At 34.4% G+C, this 17,296-nt stretch overlaps 1 protein-coding gene across 1 annotated transcript in view; it reads right to left on the bottom strand.

The window, feature by feature from the left end:
* Positions 1–17,296, bottom strand: part of LOC135210362 (serine/threonine-protein kinase mig-15-like) — a 297,907-nt gene that overhangs the window by 58,700 nt on the left and 221,911 nt on the right. The window contains 2 exon segments of the mRNA XM_064243259.1: positions 7,021–7,071; positions 17,078–17,164. Coding sequence (XP_064099329.1) covers positions 7,021–7,071; positions 17,078–17,164 — 138 coding nt within the window.

Raw genomic sequence — 17,296 nt, 5'->3', positions numbered from 1 at the left:
CGATTTTATAAATGTTAATGCTTTTAAGTTTAAAATGTGTATGAAAATATATCTTGTATAGGGTATTTTTATTTTTGTACATAAATATGATACAAATTAAGGCAGCTTTTATAACTACCCTCCACGGTGTCAGAGGATGTTTTTTCATGTTCGTTCTTGTCCACCACTGTTCCGAAAAACGCATGGTGTTATTATATTAATTATGCATTTCCATTTATCCTTTAAAAAGTTATACATTACTTCACTGTATCCAATAATATTGTATGTATTCTCATATTATATACTACGGCAAATCTAAGCCAGTATTCTGCTGCTCCAAGGAGCGGCCAATGTTTTGTTTGAAATCAGCTGATGGCGAATATGAGTTTGCTCGCCATATTTACCGCAATTCTGAGCGAATTTTCTTGCTTCTAGTTAGCATAAACAAATATCTAGATACTTGACTTGTATGAGACAAGGTCATTTTTCCTTATAATACAACGTGTTTTTAGATGGAAATATGAATTGAATAGGTTTCACTGTGATTGTGAACTAATTTTTCTCCGTTACAGATTACGTTGGCGGCATGTTTATTGCGTAAAAAAAATTATGTGATTCCGTTCGCAATTTTCCTTTATATCATCGTAATACGAGCTTTACTTTATTTATCTTATATCGGCATGAAACCAACCGTAAAATGTGTTCCTTCAAGCAGTGCAGTTTTGATTAAAATGAATTTATCTCAATGTTATCTACGGTTGTGTTTGATGGCATACGTTTACTTGAGTTTTATCCATGTTTCCAATGCACAATAATAGGTTGCCGATGCACGATAATAGTCACTAGCAGCTTGAACAGTTTTCTCAGCTTCAGTTATAACTAGGTTTAAATTTAACAGTATGTTTCCCGATTGATCTTTGAAATATATTGATCTTTGATCTATAGCAAATAAAGTTAAGATATATCAGTTCTAATCTACATAATGTCATTTGTAAAAACTACGGTAATAGTATACTATAGTACAATGATTGAAAAACAAGCCAAACGGATGTTATCCAATTTGGTTGTACTTAGAAAAAAAAAAAAAAAAAAAAAGTTTTTCTCGTTCGGTTGTTCATGGATGTACGTGTTTACGCAATGAGTATTATAACGTTAAAAACACACTTTCATCATTCTCTTTTGCTGTTTTTTAACTTATGTAACTAGAAGATGGGATAAAGTTAGGCTATTGTAATTTGATCTCTCATAAAATCGGATTATCATAAGACGAAGTATCAACTTGAACATTACAGCTACCTTGTACATTGCATAAAACCTTATTATATCTTTACATATTCTAGACACCCAAAGGATTAAAGCTAGGTTTTTTTTTTTTTCACAGTAATATAATTTTACTTATTGCGGGATTACGGCACCGTCTGACTGGTCCACGGCACTGTTAACTGGTCTAGAATTTAGAAAAAAGGTGTGCGGCGGCCGTAGGCTTCAAAATCGCTTAGCGTCGGAAATCACTTAGCGTCCGCGGCCAGGAATAGAACCCCTGACGCTACCCGAGGGCTGCCTGTACTGTTTACATATGGGACAAGGTTATTTTACATTACAGATTCCGTTCACTATTTTCACTTGATTTCATCAAAATACTACGAGCTTTACGTATTTACCTTTGATCGGAGTTAAAACAGTAAAATGTTATCTTTCATGTCGAACAGTTTTAATTGAACCAAGTTTACTCAAATTTTATCTATGGTCGAGTTTGATAGTACCGAAGTTTATGAGTGTTTCGTCCATGTTGGCAATGCACAATAATAGTTGTTAGCAGATGAACATTGTTTTCTCAGCCTCTGTTAGGTATGGTATGGTGCCATAACTCTATTATCGGCACCTAATTTCACCGATAACAGAAACTTGGCTCATTATGGTGCCATAAGTCAGCGATTTCACGGTGCTCGTCTAGCACCATAAAACCGGATCGCCATTAACAGAGTCCGCCAATAACTGGGGGCTGTCTGTAGTAATTCTACTTAACGTCATTTGTAACTTAAATATGGTCATTTTTTACTATTGTAAGATGGTTGAAATGCAAGCAAACCACTTGTTACCTGATTCGGTTGTTCATAGCAAAACAGCTGTTTCTCGTTCGGTTGTTCATGATACTGATAGCATTCTCTTTTACTTTTCTTAACTTATGTCGCTAGAAGATGGGACAGATAAAGAGATGGCAGAAAAGAGGTTAGTCTATCGTAATTTGGTCTCAAAAAATGAACTTGCACAATACACGAGATACATGATAAAATCATTTTTTTAAGGGTAAAAATTTGGGGTCACACGATACGCGAGACTGCATCACACGAGCATATATGGTACATGGCATAATGAAACGACAACCTTTACCTTTTCTGTAAGTGTTGCCCTCATCTACCGAGGATGACCCACCTCTATGCCAGTTGCATGCTCTGATACTCTACTTGTCGCAAACAAGGGAAAATTGTCCATAGCTTTCGAGAAGATTTTTGAATACTAATGATAGAAGACATCCATTCAAATCGCATGACAGTATCCCATATTAAAAAGTCATCTTGAAGGCTTATTCAAATGTCTCAAATAATTTTACCCAACTAGGATTAGAATCCCCAAGGATGGGCCATATCAACTTATATAGTTTTCAAACACAAAATGAAAATGACTTGCATTATCCTGGTAGGGCACAGAAATGTGAGTCTACCTCCTTTATGTTCCACCTTGGAGATGTAACAACTTACAAAAGCACACACATTTTATTTTTGAGGCCCATAGTGTCTTTGGGACGAAACAAACGTTTCAGACATCAGGGAATAGTCCATTCTACTCTTCCTCTTTACCCATCTCTCTTCTAGCACTTTGAAGAAGTCACTATGGCCAGTATAAATGGTATCACACCAAATGGGTGCTAGTCTCTTCTGCCAAGAAAACCCCTGTCTTACAATACAAGAACACTTTTGATACCCCAATCTTCTACAACCTTTCAAGCTCACCTGTCTTAGGGTCTTTACACAGTTCTGCCTCAACATCTGTTTGTCCTCCATCCTAAATTACTATTCAGGCAAGCATAAAATTAATCTCTTGTAATTAAAAAGCAATATTATATAACTCACCAATCTTGAAAAGTTTCAATGCTCTTCTACCAACACAGAATTCATTCTGTTCAGACCTTACAAGCATAAAGGATTATGGAGTGATGTGGGCAGTGAGAAGAAGGGTACTACTGTCAAGAGTAGTGGGGAGGTAATTTAGGTAAAGTAGGCTGGTGTAACAGAGGTAGTTCTACATTGGACAGGTCCAATTATAATAATGGGTTGTTGAAAAACTTGTTTTAGCATTATAAAACCATCACACTTTTTCCACTTTTCAGTATTGTTTAAAATATAAAGCTCTTTTCTAAATAAATGGTTAAAAAAATAAAGTCCTCTTATCATGAATTACACTAAGCTTATACTATCTAACACTATGTAATTTATGCAGGCTACAATGCTAATTTGAAAGCTTCATTAAAAGAAACATACATACATAATTACTTATTAGAGAAAAATGCTTCATTGAACTACAATGCTCTGTCTAACCACTACTTCATAAATTTTATTCTTTTAATGATGGCTTCTATACATGCACAGACAACTGCAGTGGCTACAATGCTAAGTGAAACTTTATGTTAAAAGAATATTTCAAATTCCATCAAATGTAAGTCTGATTACTTGAAAGGTTCAGATAGCTTGACAATTGTTAGATGGGACTTCACTGTACAAGAAAAAGCGAGTGTGCTTCATTTTTAAATAACATAAATAAGTTTAATAAATAATTTCAACTACACCATGACTCCTATTTCCACCCTACAGCATACAATGTAGTTAAAAGCAATTGAACTGTTATACATTAAAAGAAAGATGAAAATCAAAAGGCAGAAAGCAATACAGCAGAGGGAGGGGGTGTAAGGACAGAGCAAGACCTGACTACACTGTGTAGTGAGATATGCTAATAAAAATCTGATTTTATTGCAGTTCAGCCTCATCAATGGCTATACAGCTTAATGATAGACTAAATCTTTGCTAATAAATTTGTAGAAGTAAATAACAGCAGCAAGTTCTATCTTTTATTGTAGAACTAAACAGGCTAGTAATTTTTACATTCACTTTCTTAGAAATCACCTGCAACTTTAATTTACAAGCATTCTTTCTTGAGATCTCCAATGAATGAGGGATGAACAAATATGTACTTTATTTTTACTTATGGAAGCCACCACCGAGAATCGGCAGGGTTTAACAACTTGACAACTTTAACGGAGCCCTTAATAAAAGTTCGATAGTTACAGTAAATGACGTCAGCGATTAGCCGTTCCTCAATTGTGTTGTTTATGTCAATACACGTTTACAATAATTGCTTTATCCAGAATTCTAAAAAGTGAAATTTTTTAGTGGAGGATGGAGGAGGAGGAGGAGAGAGAGAGAGAGAGAGAGAGAGAGAGAGAGAGAGAGAGAGAGAGAGAGAGAGAGAGAGAGAGAGATATTATTGCCTAGGTTAGGTTGTTACACTGATAGCCACTTATGGGAATAATGATAATTTTAATAAAATTTGTTTTACTGTAATCAAATTGCATGCATTATTGTATTACAATGTATCTACAGAGCAATAATGTGCCATTTGCATTCTGGTTTTGTTTACAGTCTTAAAATAATCAGCTGATTGCATTTTGCCGATATCATCAGTCTTAGTGTCGAATGGAACTTAATTCCGATACATTTCTTCTGTAAATTATCAAAGCTGGGTTAAACAAAGCCGATTCTATATCATGTTTTTCATACATAAGTTTCATCACCATTCTCAAACAACCGCTAATAACAATACAATAATGAACGATAATTATCGTATACAATTATATCATTCATTTGACTGAATCGTTCTAAACAGTTACAAACAGCTTTGTGTGCTGCACCACTTTATGTTCACTGTGTTTTGTTGAAAAAAAGCATGGGGGAATGTGAAAATAAAAAATGTCATCAAATCATTTTAAAAATGCCATGGATAGTAATGAAGATGATTTGTATGATATCGACAATGAAGCCGAAGTCGACTCATCAGAACCAGACTGGAATTCCTATGATGGTGGCACATGTGATCAATCTTGTGACATATATGGGGAACTTTTAATGAAAAATGAATATATATTATTCTAAATGTGTTACTTCCGTAATTACACTACTATTGAAATTTCTAAAAGGTTACCAAAGATAAAGGTTGCTGACTATGTTTACATTTTTCTCAGCTGGGATTGCATACATATGTTTTTTCATTGATTTAGAATTATTCTTCAAATAGGCTATTTGTTATGTAGATATGCCAATAAAATATAAGGTAAAAATGGCCTTATTTCCCTTCACGTATGTTGGTGGTTAGGCTATAGCACGGAGGCCGAGGCTAGCCTACTGATACACATCTTAGAATTCAAGGTTTGATTTTTAGAATTGTAGTATAAGACAACCCCCAATTTTTAGGGGGGAATTTTAGGATTTTAAAAGGTCTTCTTATATATGGAAATATACGGTATATGAAAATTTAGTAGTTCTTTATTAACAACTGTTTTTCTTGAACTTTAAAATACAATAGAAGACTTTCTGCAGTTCAGATTATTTATCAGTACAGCTTTTTTTTGGAGATTACCAGAATAAAAATTAAAGAGGGGTTGCTATCATCTGAAAAGCATCTAAAGAACTACATGAGTGAAAAAAGCAAAACAGAAGTGATTTGAGACAGCAAAAGAAGTGATTTCAAAGAAAACTTTTCAATAACGGTGATTCTAGAGCATTTCAAAATAAAATAATTAGGCAAAATAGCAGGAAAAAACATCTTGCTTAAAAAGTTTGATTATTACTACTACGAAGTTAAACTAAAACACCAAGTAGAAATTCTCAACTCGCACAGTTAACTTTAATGCTTTGCTCTGGATATATCTTATAATTGTTTAGTAAATTGCAATTCTTTAAAAATAAAGAAATATTAAGTTATAGTTTCTTAATAAATTGCAATCTTTAGAAATATGGAAATGCTATTACAAGAATAGAAAAAAAATCAAGTAAATAATGTATACTTAGTAGACATTTCAAGAAACCAATTTGAAGAATTATCTTTAAATTAGAAACAAAATTCAGCTGCAGTGAAATATTGTCAGACTGCCAATGATGATGATGTTATGTTTTCAACTTAGAAACTAATTACCACTTATCTCCCATTTTTACTAATTACCACTCATCTGCCATATTTACTAATTACCACTCATCTGCCATTTTTAAGTTTTTAACTTCAAATGCACTTTATTCTTGAATTTTTTAAGATGTCTGCCTTTTCCAGCTTCTAACACAATTTAAAGAATTTTAATGAATACATGTCTGAACATACAGCATTGTTTTTAAACATAAATCTAATGTTAAAGCTAAAGTTGAGCACAATACAGCTGCACAATTTTCCCTGTACCCTGACCATTCACATTTCAACCATCAATAAATCAAGAACATTAAACAAGTTTTTCACATGTAAAATAAAAATTATTTAAACTTGCCCCTTTTGTACATCTCCAGTGTTATTGTACGATTTATCTAAACTGGTGAAAAAATCATGTACCAAATCTAAACATAATGATAAAAAAAGAAAGAAAAAGAAATGTTCAAGAAAACAGCATGTCTGTTAAAAAAATAAACTTCCCACCTATACTCTTTTTTTTTTTTTTTTCAACTTTTTAAAAATTTTACTTGTACCAGTTCAGAGAAGCTTTCTTTGCAGCCGTCCTAAATAGTATCTCCTAAATGAAGGACACACTTTATTTGTTTAAATCTAAAGCACGTGACCATTATAATACGAGTTTACCCTCAGTGGGTATTGTCACCACATTTAAGTTGCAAGCAACACGATTAGCAGCAGAAGCTTTTTAATTATGCCATGTGAAGTGTTTACTTTCTTTTACAAAAAAAAAAAAAAATGAAATAAACAAACAAACAGAACAAAAGAAATAACACTGACCTCTTCACTGGTTGATTTATCATGTCTGGATCCATTGGGGCTGTTGGTGGCCTGTAAACAAAATGTAAACAAACCACTGCATTAAACTGCTAATCATGTATATCAGACTTACAAACTCAAGACGACAAACCTGGTAAGAGTTCACATTGAACGATGATGGATTCCAAAAGGCTATGGGAATTTTTAATTTGGAAGCAAAACAGTGATGAACCAAAAATTCAATGATGATTTGGCAATAGAAAAGTGTCCTTCAGCTTATTGAAGATTTTTTGGCAGCTACATGCATAATTGTTTTGTAATAAGCTTCCTTGAAGATCAGGACATCTCCCACCCACGCTTTGTACAACGCTACTTCAACTACAAGTTCTGGCTTCACTGAAAACCAAATTCAAAATAGCCTTTTTTATCACACATTTTTCATTGTAAGAGAAACGCAAAACTGCAATCCAATGACACTTCTTTCTAAAGAATTCTACTTTATGAGAAACAAAACATAACTGCCCACATTCATACTCTTAACAAATATTTGCCACCCACTTCCCAAATAAAAAGATTATCTACTGGCTGGATGCCTACAAATGCTCATACATCTCAATGGACTGGGTTCCAAGAAGAGAAAATTTTTTTTTCTTTGGTAGTCTAGGTAATAGACGTAATCAATTGGTAGGGTTGGGAGGTGGTACTTATATTAATTGTGTTTGTTCAGACAAGTTTGTTTAATCTTAAAGAATAAGTTTTACGACAATCCTGTCATATCAACATGTCCCTGGTTATTGGCGTGGGGTTCCGTTCTGACAGCTTGACAATAAAAAAAAAATCGCTAACAACCAAAAATCTGCGATTTTCGGGGCTTATTGGCACCAATAACCAGTTAATGTTGTCTCTGTTAGGTACATGTCAATGCCAAAACCCGAATATCAGCACCAAAAATCCCGATTTTCAGCACTAGACAAGTTCCAAAGAACCGGATCACCGATAACCAGGAACTGCCTACACATTGGCATTTATTGCAATTTAGGTGGGAGGAATGAGCTGTTGAAGAAACACCTAGAATAGCAGACTTGAATACAGGATCAAATTTGAGAATTTAAATCTTTTGGGACTTGAATTAGCAAGGAACCTAATCCTCTAATTGGAAAAGGGAAGTTCAAAATGCAGCGATCTGACACCCAGACCTTTAGCCTTATCTCAAGACAGAGCTACTTGCAGTGTAAATTTTGCGAAACTTGGTAACACCACCAACTAACCTGAGGACTGAAATTTCCTAATTTAAGAGACTTCCCTGATATTGTACAAGCTGGAAGCTGATATGAAAATTATTGACATAGGGAAAGTCTCTGCTAATGCCTACCATGTAGCAAAAGAAATCTGGCTAGACAATAATACTTGTGCAGTGCAAATATATATCTTGGGAGAGCTCCTAGTGTTATACACAACCTAACAAAGGAAAAACTTTATTCTTGTTTGTTTTAAGTACATAGTATAATCATTTTCATACATTCTTAATTCTTAAACTGTTAAGAGATTTTGACCAAAGTCCTGAACCTATGTGTTTACAACTGGCCAGGTTTGTTACAGGAATAACTCATCTCTATTACAGATATGAACCATCTTCAGCTTTGCTATGGCCTCTTTTGTGTATGTGGCCAATTTCAATGCTCAACAAAGGAAGTGGTTGAATTTTGAACCTTCTACTGTTATAAATGAGGCCATAAACATTTTTAGTACCTTCTTGGGTCTAATATTCATGTTTTTCCAAGTGCTATAATGAACACTGTTGGTCCTCCAACTAAGACTCTGATCAAGTTTTAGTTTTTAATGACTACTAATAAGCAGGCTTTCCGTGGTGTCTTATGGCTGTCATTAATGTTCAGGTAAACCTCCACAGGATTGCCTGTACAAAACTCTGCAGGAACACCTGAACTTTAATTAGTTTTTTTTTTAACTGACCAGACAGCCTTAGCAAATAGCTGTTCTCAATCGATATGACTGCATCAAAATGACCCACCCCTCAACCTTAGTAGGGGAGGCCAACATTTTTTGCTCAGTTCCCTTCCCATCCTAAGTATGAGATGCTCAAATCTGCAACAATGTGCTTAGCTTTATTAAATTCAAAAGTTTACACACTAATTACTGACTTATTATATTTATTTGTCGATAATTGATATCATACTAATATATTTTTTAAATATTTCACAGAAAAAGTGTATAATGCATTCTTGACAAGGAGAATGAGCTCATCTTCAGCAGGAAACATTTTGACTATCATAATAGAATAAAAAAAATGTGCTTATCTTTTAATTTTATATTTAACATTTAAATTGAGGTTTGATGATGATTTTTTTGTCAAATGCATCAGTGATAAGTGAACGAAAGCTTTGAAAATACACGTGATATTTTCTAAGAGTTTTGAAATATATGGCTTTATTCATTTTCCTTATTTTCACTGTTTCTTGCAGGGCTATTACTAATGAAATTCTGGGAGCTTTCCAACTTCTTCCTTTAAATGTTCAGGTCGCTGAGGTGTTTCAGGAGGTTTTCATCAAGAAAGCTTCCTAGTAATTTTACTCCTCCCAAAATTCACGTGAGTTTCATCTCTAATATAGTTTTTTATTCCATACAAATCTGTTGCAAAAGTTTAACATGTAACCTTTTTCTTGGAATATTTGCTCCAGTCTGTTATTGATTCTAATTGCCTTGCTGAGGGAGTAGTGGCTTACAATGGTTCTAGGCAGAAGTCCTACAAGAATGCCATTAGTATTGGTTTTCTCACCGATGTTGGCTACAACGTTCCTCAGGTTGGCTACAAGACCTTCGTCTGGCCAGTTCTTCCATCTTTTAAACAAAAGTTGTTTTCTCCTCTCTGCACTATGATTGCACTTCTCTATTTCTACTTTAATCTTAGATTTTCTTCACTACCTCGGTTATTTTCTTTGCTCCTGCACCTTGCTAAGAATAAACTTTTCTCACATTACTATTTTTGGCAACAAAATTTGATCCCTGATCTTTCACCAACAAGTCCCTAATTAAGGTTGTGTCCTCTTCTGACTCTGAGAGCACAATAAACCTAGAATGTCCAATCAATATTTCAGTATCAAATTGAAGACATATATTTCCTTACATAAGCTGTACAATAAAAATTTTTCATTTCTGTGTTACGACCATTACATTGCCAGTGAAGGCAAAGGAACCCAAGAAACTATTCTCCGTGAACCTTTAGATTCTTCTAATTTTTCATCCAACCACAAAACTGCCACTCCAAAGTGAGCTAAGAATTCTCCTTATTATGTACATATATACGTACTGAGAAACTTAAAAATAACTTCACAAACACAATGGACAGCAAAGTCCAAATCAAGAGAGAAAAGGATCATGTAAAAGTAAAATTTAATAAAAGGGGTATGAAACCAACATGAGAAATTTTAAGATTTGCCTTTCATTATACATTTGTAACTTATCAATGCCATAACTACGATTGCTGGAAAGTGAAAAGTAAAATTTCAGTGCTCACATTTTTCTTTGAAGTAACTTAACACAATGGCAGCATGACAAAATAGCAGGTATGTTCTTTGTATGCACTGCTTACAAAATATTTGAAAACACGAGAGAGTAAGCAAGTAGGCGAGCTTAATTTTACAAAAATTTGTATCAACTACACTTACTGCAATAATATTATAATTTACAGTTGTTAGCATTGGCTTCTGCAGATCATTCCCAAAAGTTGATAGTTCCCACTAAATTCTAGCCTACAGCATGATACAATCAACTACAGAAAGGGACAGTCCTAACCAATATTTCATTGCTGTAGCCATAATAAACGAATAGTTTTACTGCATTGTAAAAAAAAAATTAGTTTTTTTATTTTACCAAACATTTCATACATACAGGCTCATGGAAAATTAAGGGTCATCTATGTCCACAAAATGAAGGTAGTAATTGTTTTTTATATGACTTACTTCCAATATTTTCATTACTGAAGGTCAAGTTCAGTACAATTTTCATTACTGAAGGTCAAGTTCAGTACAATTTTCATTACTGAAGGTCAAGTTCAGTACATAAATATAAATAAATAAAAAATATTAACATTTGATGACATGCAAAGCTCAAATAATAATTTTTGCCTAGAATACTAATAATCATTGCTTCAACCAAGCTATAGAAAGTGCAAGATAACATTTGAAACCAAGGAAATACATGCTTCTTACAATGTATAATTGAAGACAAAATAAAATAATAAACAAAAAATGTTACATGGAAAGCTCATAACACTGTTGATAAAGGGAGTAAAGCCTTTATAAATATATATTCATTTTAAACCACATGATAAAAGGGAGCAAACCTTTTGTAAATATATATTCATTTTAAAACACATGATAAAAGGGAGCAAAGCCTTTGTAAATATATATTCAGTTTAAACCACATGATAAAAGGGAGCAAACCCTTTGTAAATATATATAAATTCATTTTAAACCACAAAGTCATTCAGCCCATAACTTTGTCTCAAGCGAGTTTTCTAAGGTTTTACTACGATGTTTAATACTGAACACATCTTAAAATTGTAAGGTATAGTATTTGTCGTGTGCAACCATCCTGTTGTTCGCATATTTCTCTGATTACTTAGGAGCATGTTAAATTCAATATCTATGAAACAAAACTGGATGGTAAACAGTTTTCCTTGAATCAACCCAAATTCTTTACCTGAAGAAAGTAAAATATGCAGCTTACATTCCTAAAATAACAAATTTTCTCAGACAATTTGTATTTTTCATAGCTACAAACCTGAGGTCTTAACAATACGATAATTTCTAGCACCTAGCTGGATCTGGTTAAAAAATAGACGAAAGCAAGAAATCTTGTGGTATCTGGCAATGCATGCGTAGATCGGGTGAAGGATGGTCGAAGACCATTCACCTACAATCACGCATCAGTCATTCCCAACTCAAGATGTCTCAACACAGAGGGGCGGCTAGAGGCGGGCAGTATAATGTTAAGACCTCAGGTTTGTAGCTATGAAAAATACAAATTGTCTTAGAAAACTTGTCATTTGTTCATACGCAAACAAACCTTCGGTCTTACAATAGGATAGACTCATACTTGGAGCGAGGTACAAGACATCCTAGACCGGATGGGGGCCTACCCACCAGTTCAGCTTCCAGAAGAAATGACTTCTGAAGAGGGACTGAAGCCCACTGAGAAGCTAGATAAATTGATATCTAACCACTCAGACCCTGAGTGATGTATAATGATATATGGGAGAACCATTGTATAGGGAACCAAAGAGAAACTTTGACTAATAGCAAACCAACACACCAGGGTTTGAACTACTCTCAACTCCTCCTTGCCTAGGAGTGAAGCATATGCTACCGAATAGAGGGTTTGACATTTGCATATTAACCTTTAAAACGCCGAGCCGGTATTTCCGAAAGTGTCTCCTGTATGCCGGCAGCGGTCGCGAGTGAGCGCCTAAGCGGAGAAAAAGTTTTTTTCAAAAAATCACAGCAAGCTTAATTTTCAAGATTAAAGAGTTCATTTTGGCTCCTTTTTTTGTCATTGCCTGAAGTTTAGTATGCAACCATCAGAAATGAAAAAAAATATCATCATATATAAATATTGGAATATATGACAGCGCGAAAAAAAATGTCATATATAATTGTATACAAATCGCGCTGTGAGCAAAACGGTTAAAGCTAATGAGTTAATTATTTTTCATTGTATTGTACACTAAATTGCGATGATTTTGGTATATAACAAATTGTAAGATGACCAAGGCAACACAAGAAAAAATATTACCACAATATGATGCATGAATTCATAACGGGCGGACGTAAAAAAAAAAGTTAGTTTTCAAAAATTCACCATAAATCAAAATATTGTGCTAGAGACTTCCTGTTTGTTGTAAAATGAAGGTAATTAATTGAATATTACTAGACTGTAAGTGTTGTAGCTTATAATTGCAGTTTTCGACCATTTCGGTCGAGTTAAAGTTGACCGAAGGTAGATTTTTTGTTTCTATTTATCGTTATTTAAATAAAAATATTTCAAAACTTATGAAATCTAAAACCATGGGTTGTTTTTAGTTGTACTCTACATGAAATTGTGCACATTTTCATATATAAAACTTTACGTAACGGCTAATATAAAACGGTGCAAACATTACGACAATCGGACAAAAAAATTTCTGATTTTTTCGGAAGAGGTACCGCGCAGACATACAAAAGTTTATTTCATAAATTTACCATAAATCAAAATATTGTGCTAGAGACTTCCAATTTGTTGCAAAATAAAGGTAAATGATTGAATATTACTAGAATGTAATAGTATTAGCTTACAACTGCGTTTTTTTACATTTCGGTAGAGTCAAAGTTGACCAAAGGTTGAAATTTTGCCACTTATTGTTATTTATATGAAAATATTTCAAAATTGATAAAAGCTACAACCATGGATTGTTTTTAGTTGTATTCTACAAGAAATTGCACATATTTTTATATACAGAACTTTATGTAACGGCTAATATAAAACGGTGCAAACATTACGACAATCAGACGAAAATATTTCAGATTTTTTCGGAATAGTTACCGCACGGACGTAAGGAAAATGTTTTTTTCATAAATTCACCAAAAATCGAAATATTGTGCTGGACTCTTCCAATTTAAGTGCAAAATGAAGGTAAATTATTGAATATTACTAGAATGTAAGAGTTTTAGCTTACAATTGCGTTTTTTTACCATTTCCGTAGAGTCAAAGTTGACCGAAGGTTGATATTTTGCCACTTATCGTGATTTACATGAAAATATTTCAAAACTGATAAAAGCTACAACCATGGGTTGCTTTTTGTTGTATTCTACATAAAATTTCACACATTTTCATATATACAACTTTATGTAACGGCTAATATAAAACTGTGCAAACATTACGACAATCGGACAAAAAAATTTCAGATTTTTTCGGAATAGTTACCGCACGGATGTAAGGAAAATTTTTTTTCATAAATTCACCAAAAATCGAAATATTGTGCTAGAGACTTCCAATTTATTGCAAAATTAAGGTAAATGATTGAATATTACTAGAATGTAAGAGTTGTAGCTTACAATTGCGTTTTTCTACCATTTCGGTAAAGTTAAAGTTGACCGAAGGTTGATATTTTGGCACTTATCATGATTTACATGAAAATATTTCAAAACCGATAAAAGCTACAACCATGGGTTGCTTTTTGTTGTATTCTACATAAAATTTCACACATTTTCATATATAAAACTTTATGTAACGGCTAATATAAAACGGTGCAAACATTACGACAACCAGACGAAAAAATGTCTGATTTTTTCGAAAGAGTTACCGCGCGGACGTAAGGAAAAAGTTTTTTTTCATAAATTCACCATAAATCAAAATATTGTGCTAGAGACTTCCAATTTGTTGTAAAATGAAGGTAAATGATTGAATATTACTAGAATATCAGAGTTTTAGCTTACAATTGCGTTGTTTTTACCATTTCGGTCGAGTTAAAGTTGACCGAAGGTTGAAATTTTGGCACTTATCGTTATTTATAGGAAAATATTTCAAAACTGATAATCGCTATAACCATGGGTTGTTGTTAGTTGTATTCTACATGAAATTGCGCACATTTTCATATATAAAACTATGTAACGGCTAATATAAAATGGTGCAAAAATTATGTCAAAGTGACGAAATAATTTCTGAGATGTGTCGCTGATGCTTTTTAGTGCGAGAAGAAAGAAATTCGTGCTTGTGCGCCTGGGTAACGATTGTAAACAAAACAACAGCTTGATCCGTGAACTCCCAGCATCCCTCAAGGTGCGTGATTCAAAAGTTTTCACCAAGTAGGCCTATTAACTATTTTTTTCCGGAATTTTTTTTTTTTAACTTTTTTGCATGGACATTTCATATGTCAATTCGGCACCCAACAGACAATTTATACCGACGTTTAATACGTCCAATAGGCCTTTAAGGGTTAAGTGACCACACTATCAGTATGACTACCTTACTCATTGTATCAGACCAGTCCAGCGAATGACATGTCTATTGCTGAACCCGCCCGAAGGAAGAAGGAAAGGTACAAGAGAAAGGAAACCAGCAACTCACTCATTCTCTCATCAACACCATCATCTTTAGGAAAGATACAAAACTGCCCTGTTAGGGACAACTATAAGTACACAACCTGTTGGGTAGCCCCCACAGTACCCAGGAAAAAACATGTCCGCAGATCTGTGGGCAACATCCGGGGGTAGCGAGCCTCCAAAAAGTGCATAAGCCACCCCTCCAAGGATGGGGTACCCCCTAGCCCGAGCGTCTTCCAACCGCAGCCATCTTGGATGCCTCCGACTCTGGAAGAAATGAGAATGATGAAAAAAGCCTCCCCCTTCCCGGGAATCAAATAAATTTCTGAAGAAGGGTCAACATTACAACCATCAGCCTGGTGGCCTCCCGATACTTCTAGTGACAAATCAATGGAAGAAAAGGAAGGAGACAGGAACAACTCTACTATGGGGGTTGAATACTGCAGGAGACGAAGCATCGGGAAGGGGTGAAAAACCTTCCCTTGAAGGAAGAGTTGAAACCCTCTGATGTTCTCTCTTGCTAAAAATAACTACTTCTACTCCTCTTTAGGCCATGCCCAGTATTCTGTGCAAGGATTCGTTATAATACAAAAATTAGAACGGCACCTGCTGCACGTGAAGTGGGGGGGGGCAGTCGCTGCCGAAGCCAAAAACGAGAACATGGAAAACATGGAATTCTGGGGCGCACACGTTGACGAGGCCGAGGAGGAGAAGAAGCCGTATAAGCCAAACTCACGCACACACTAAACACAAGCGAAACGGGCAATGAACTAGGTAAAGGCCAAGAGAGGTGAACACGACTCTTGCCCAGGCAGTCAAAGAAAGACCGATGCGTGTCCATAGATGAATGGTCTTCGACCATCCTTCACCAGATGTATGCATGGGTTGCCAAATATCACAAGATTCCTTGCTTTCATCTGTTTTTTGACCAGATCCAGCTAGGCGCTAGAAATTATCCTATTGTTAAGACCGAAGGTTTGTTCGCGTATGAACAAAAATTTGTTTAACCCTGCCTACTAGAACCTGGATAAGTATAACATATCAGGACCTACAATAACTAGACTTGAAGGAAAGCTGTAAATCAAAGTTAAGACTAGATTATGTTAGGAAATTTAGGCTTAAAAACTAAGCACCAGGATAGCAAAGCCATTCAGCTTTTATTTACATTAGACACCCACAAATAACAACCCTGAACACTATTCACAGTGAAAAGTTTGTACCATAGTGCTAGTAACCACAGACTCAAAGCTTACCTGCAATTTCAGATTCCATGTACAGTAAAAATTTACTTGGTTTATCTTTATATCATATACCCTATACTATTATATCTAGACAGACAGTTTACATAAAATATCTTACTTCCCATGTAATTTTCTTTTCACACCTGAAATTGCCTTCCAATTACCAAAATTAAAAACTACCTCTATATTGGAGCTAATGTAAAATGCAATATTGTCTAATTTTAGAATTTTTTCTGCTGTTTAAGTAAGTAATTTTCGGGATGAAGTACATTTGTAATAATTCTATATAGATTTCTTCCGTTAAGGTGCCCAAAGAAACTTGGCAAGATTTAAATCTGTAATCAGCTATCTGAATACTAAGATATTCAATAGTATAATAACACTAGTTTTTATTATAAATTTTTGTTTTTGTTTTGTACCTACTTACACATGCATTTCTTAACACATTTTTTTTTATACAACTGGTTAATTGAAAAAGAATAATTCCTTCCATATCGTACAGCACTCATAAAACTTACAGCAGTCCTCTGTAAAACTGGACAATAAGTAACCGTGACACAGATAAAGCATATTACTGAGAAACCACAGTTTACTGAACTAGGTCATTCCCTCATTTACTTATCACAGTGCAGAACTGTAATTCCCTCTTTTTAAAGAATGAATGACAGTCAGAGAGAGAAAATGGGGATAAAAACAAAAAGCAAAAAACCAAAGGAACAAAAAATCTAGGAATGACCTAACCTGAGGTAAGAGATCAGGAAGAACAGAGGATGTGCGTGAACCAGGGGTGCTCGTTCCGGAAGAGGGCTCTGCACCACGAGTTCGGTCCTGCAGCAAACCAAAACATTTCAATATTTCATAACACAAAATGAAAAAAATTACAGTGGTAATCAGAAATTTACACCAGCAAAATTAAACATACTAATACAAGACTGAATAAAACAAAATCAGAGTAAAGAA

This window comes from Macrobrachium nipponense, chromosome 39 (genome assembly GCF_015104395.2).
Source record: "Macrobrachium nipponense isolate FS-2020 chromosome 39, ASM1510439v2, whole genome shotgun sequence".
NCBI classification, from domain to species: Eukaryota; Metazoa; Arthropoda; class Malacostraca; order Decapoda; family Palaemonidae; genus Macrobrachium; species Macrobrachium nipponense.
Note: the sequence above shows the minus strand (reverse complement) of the source record. Positions and strands in the feature narration are given on the sequence as shown.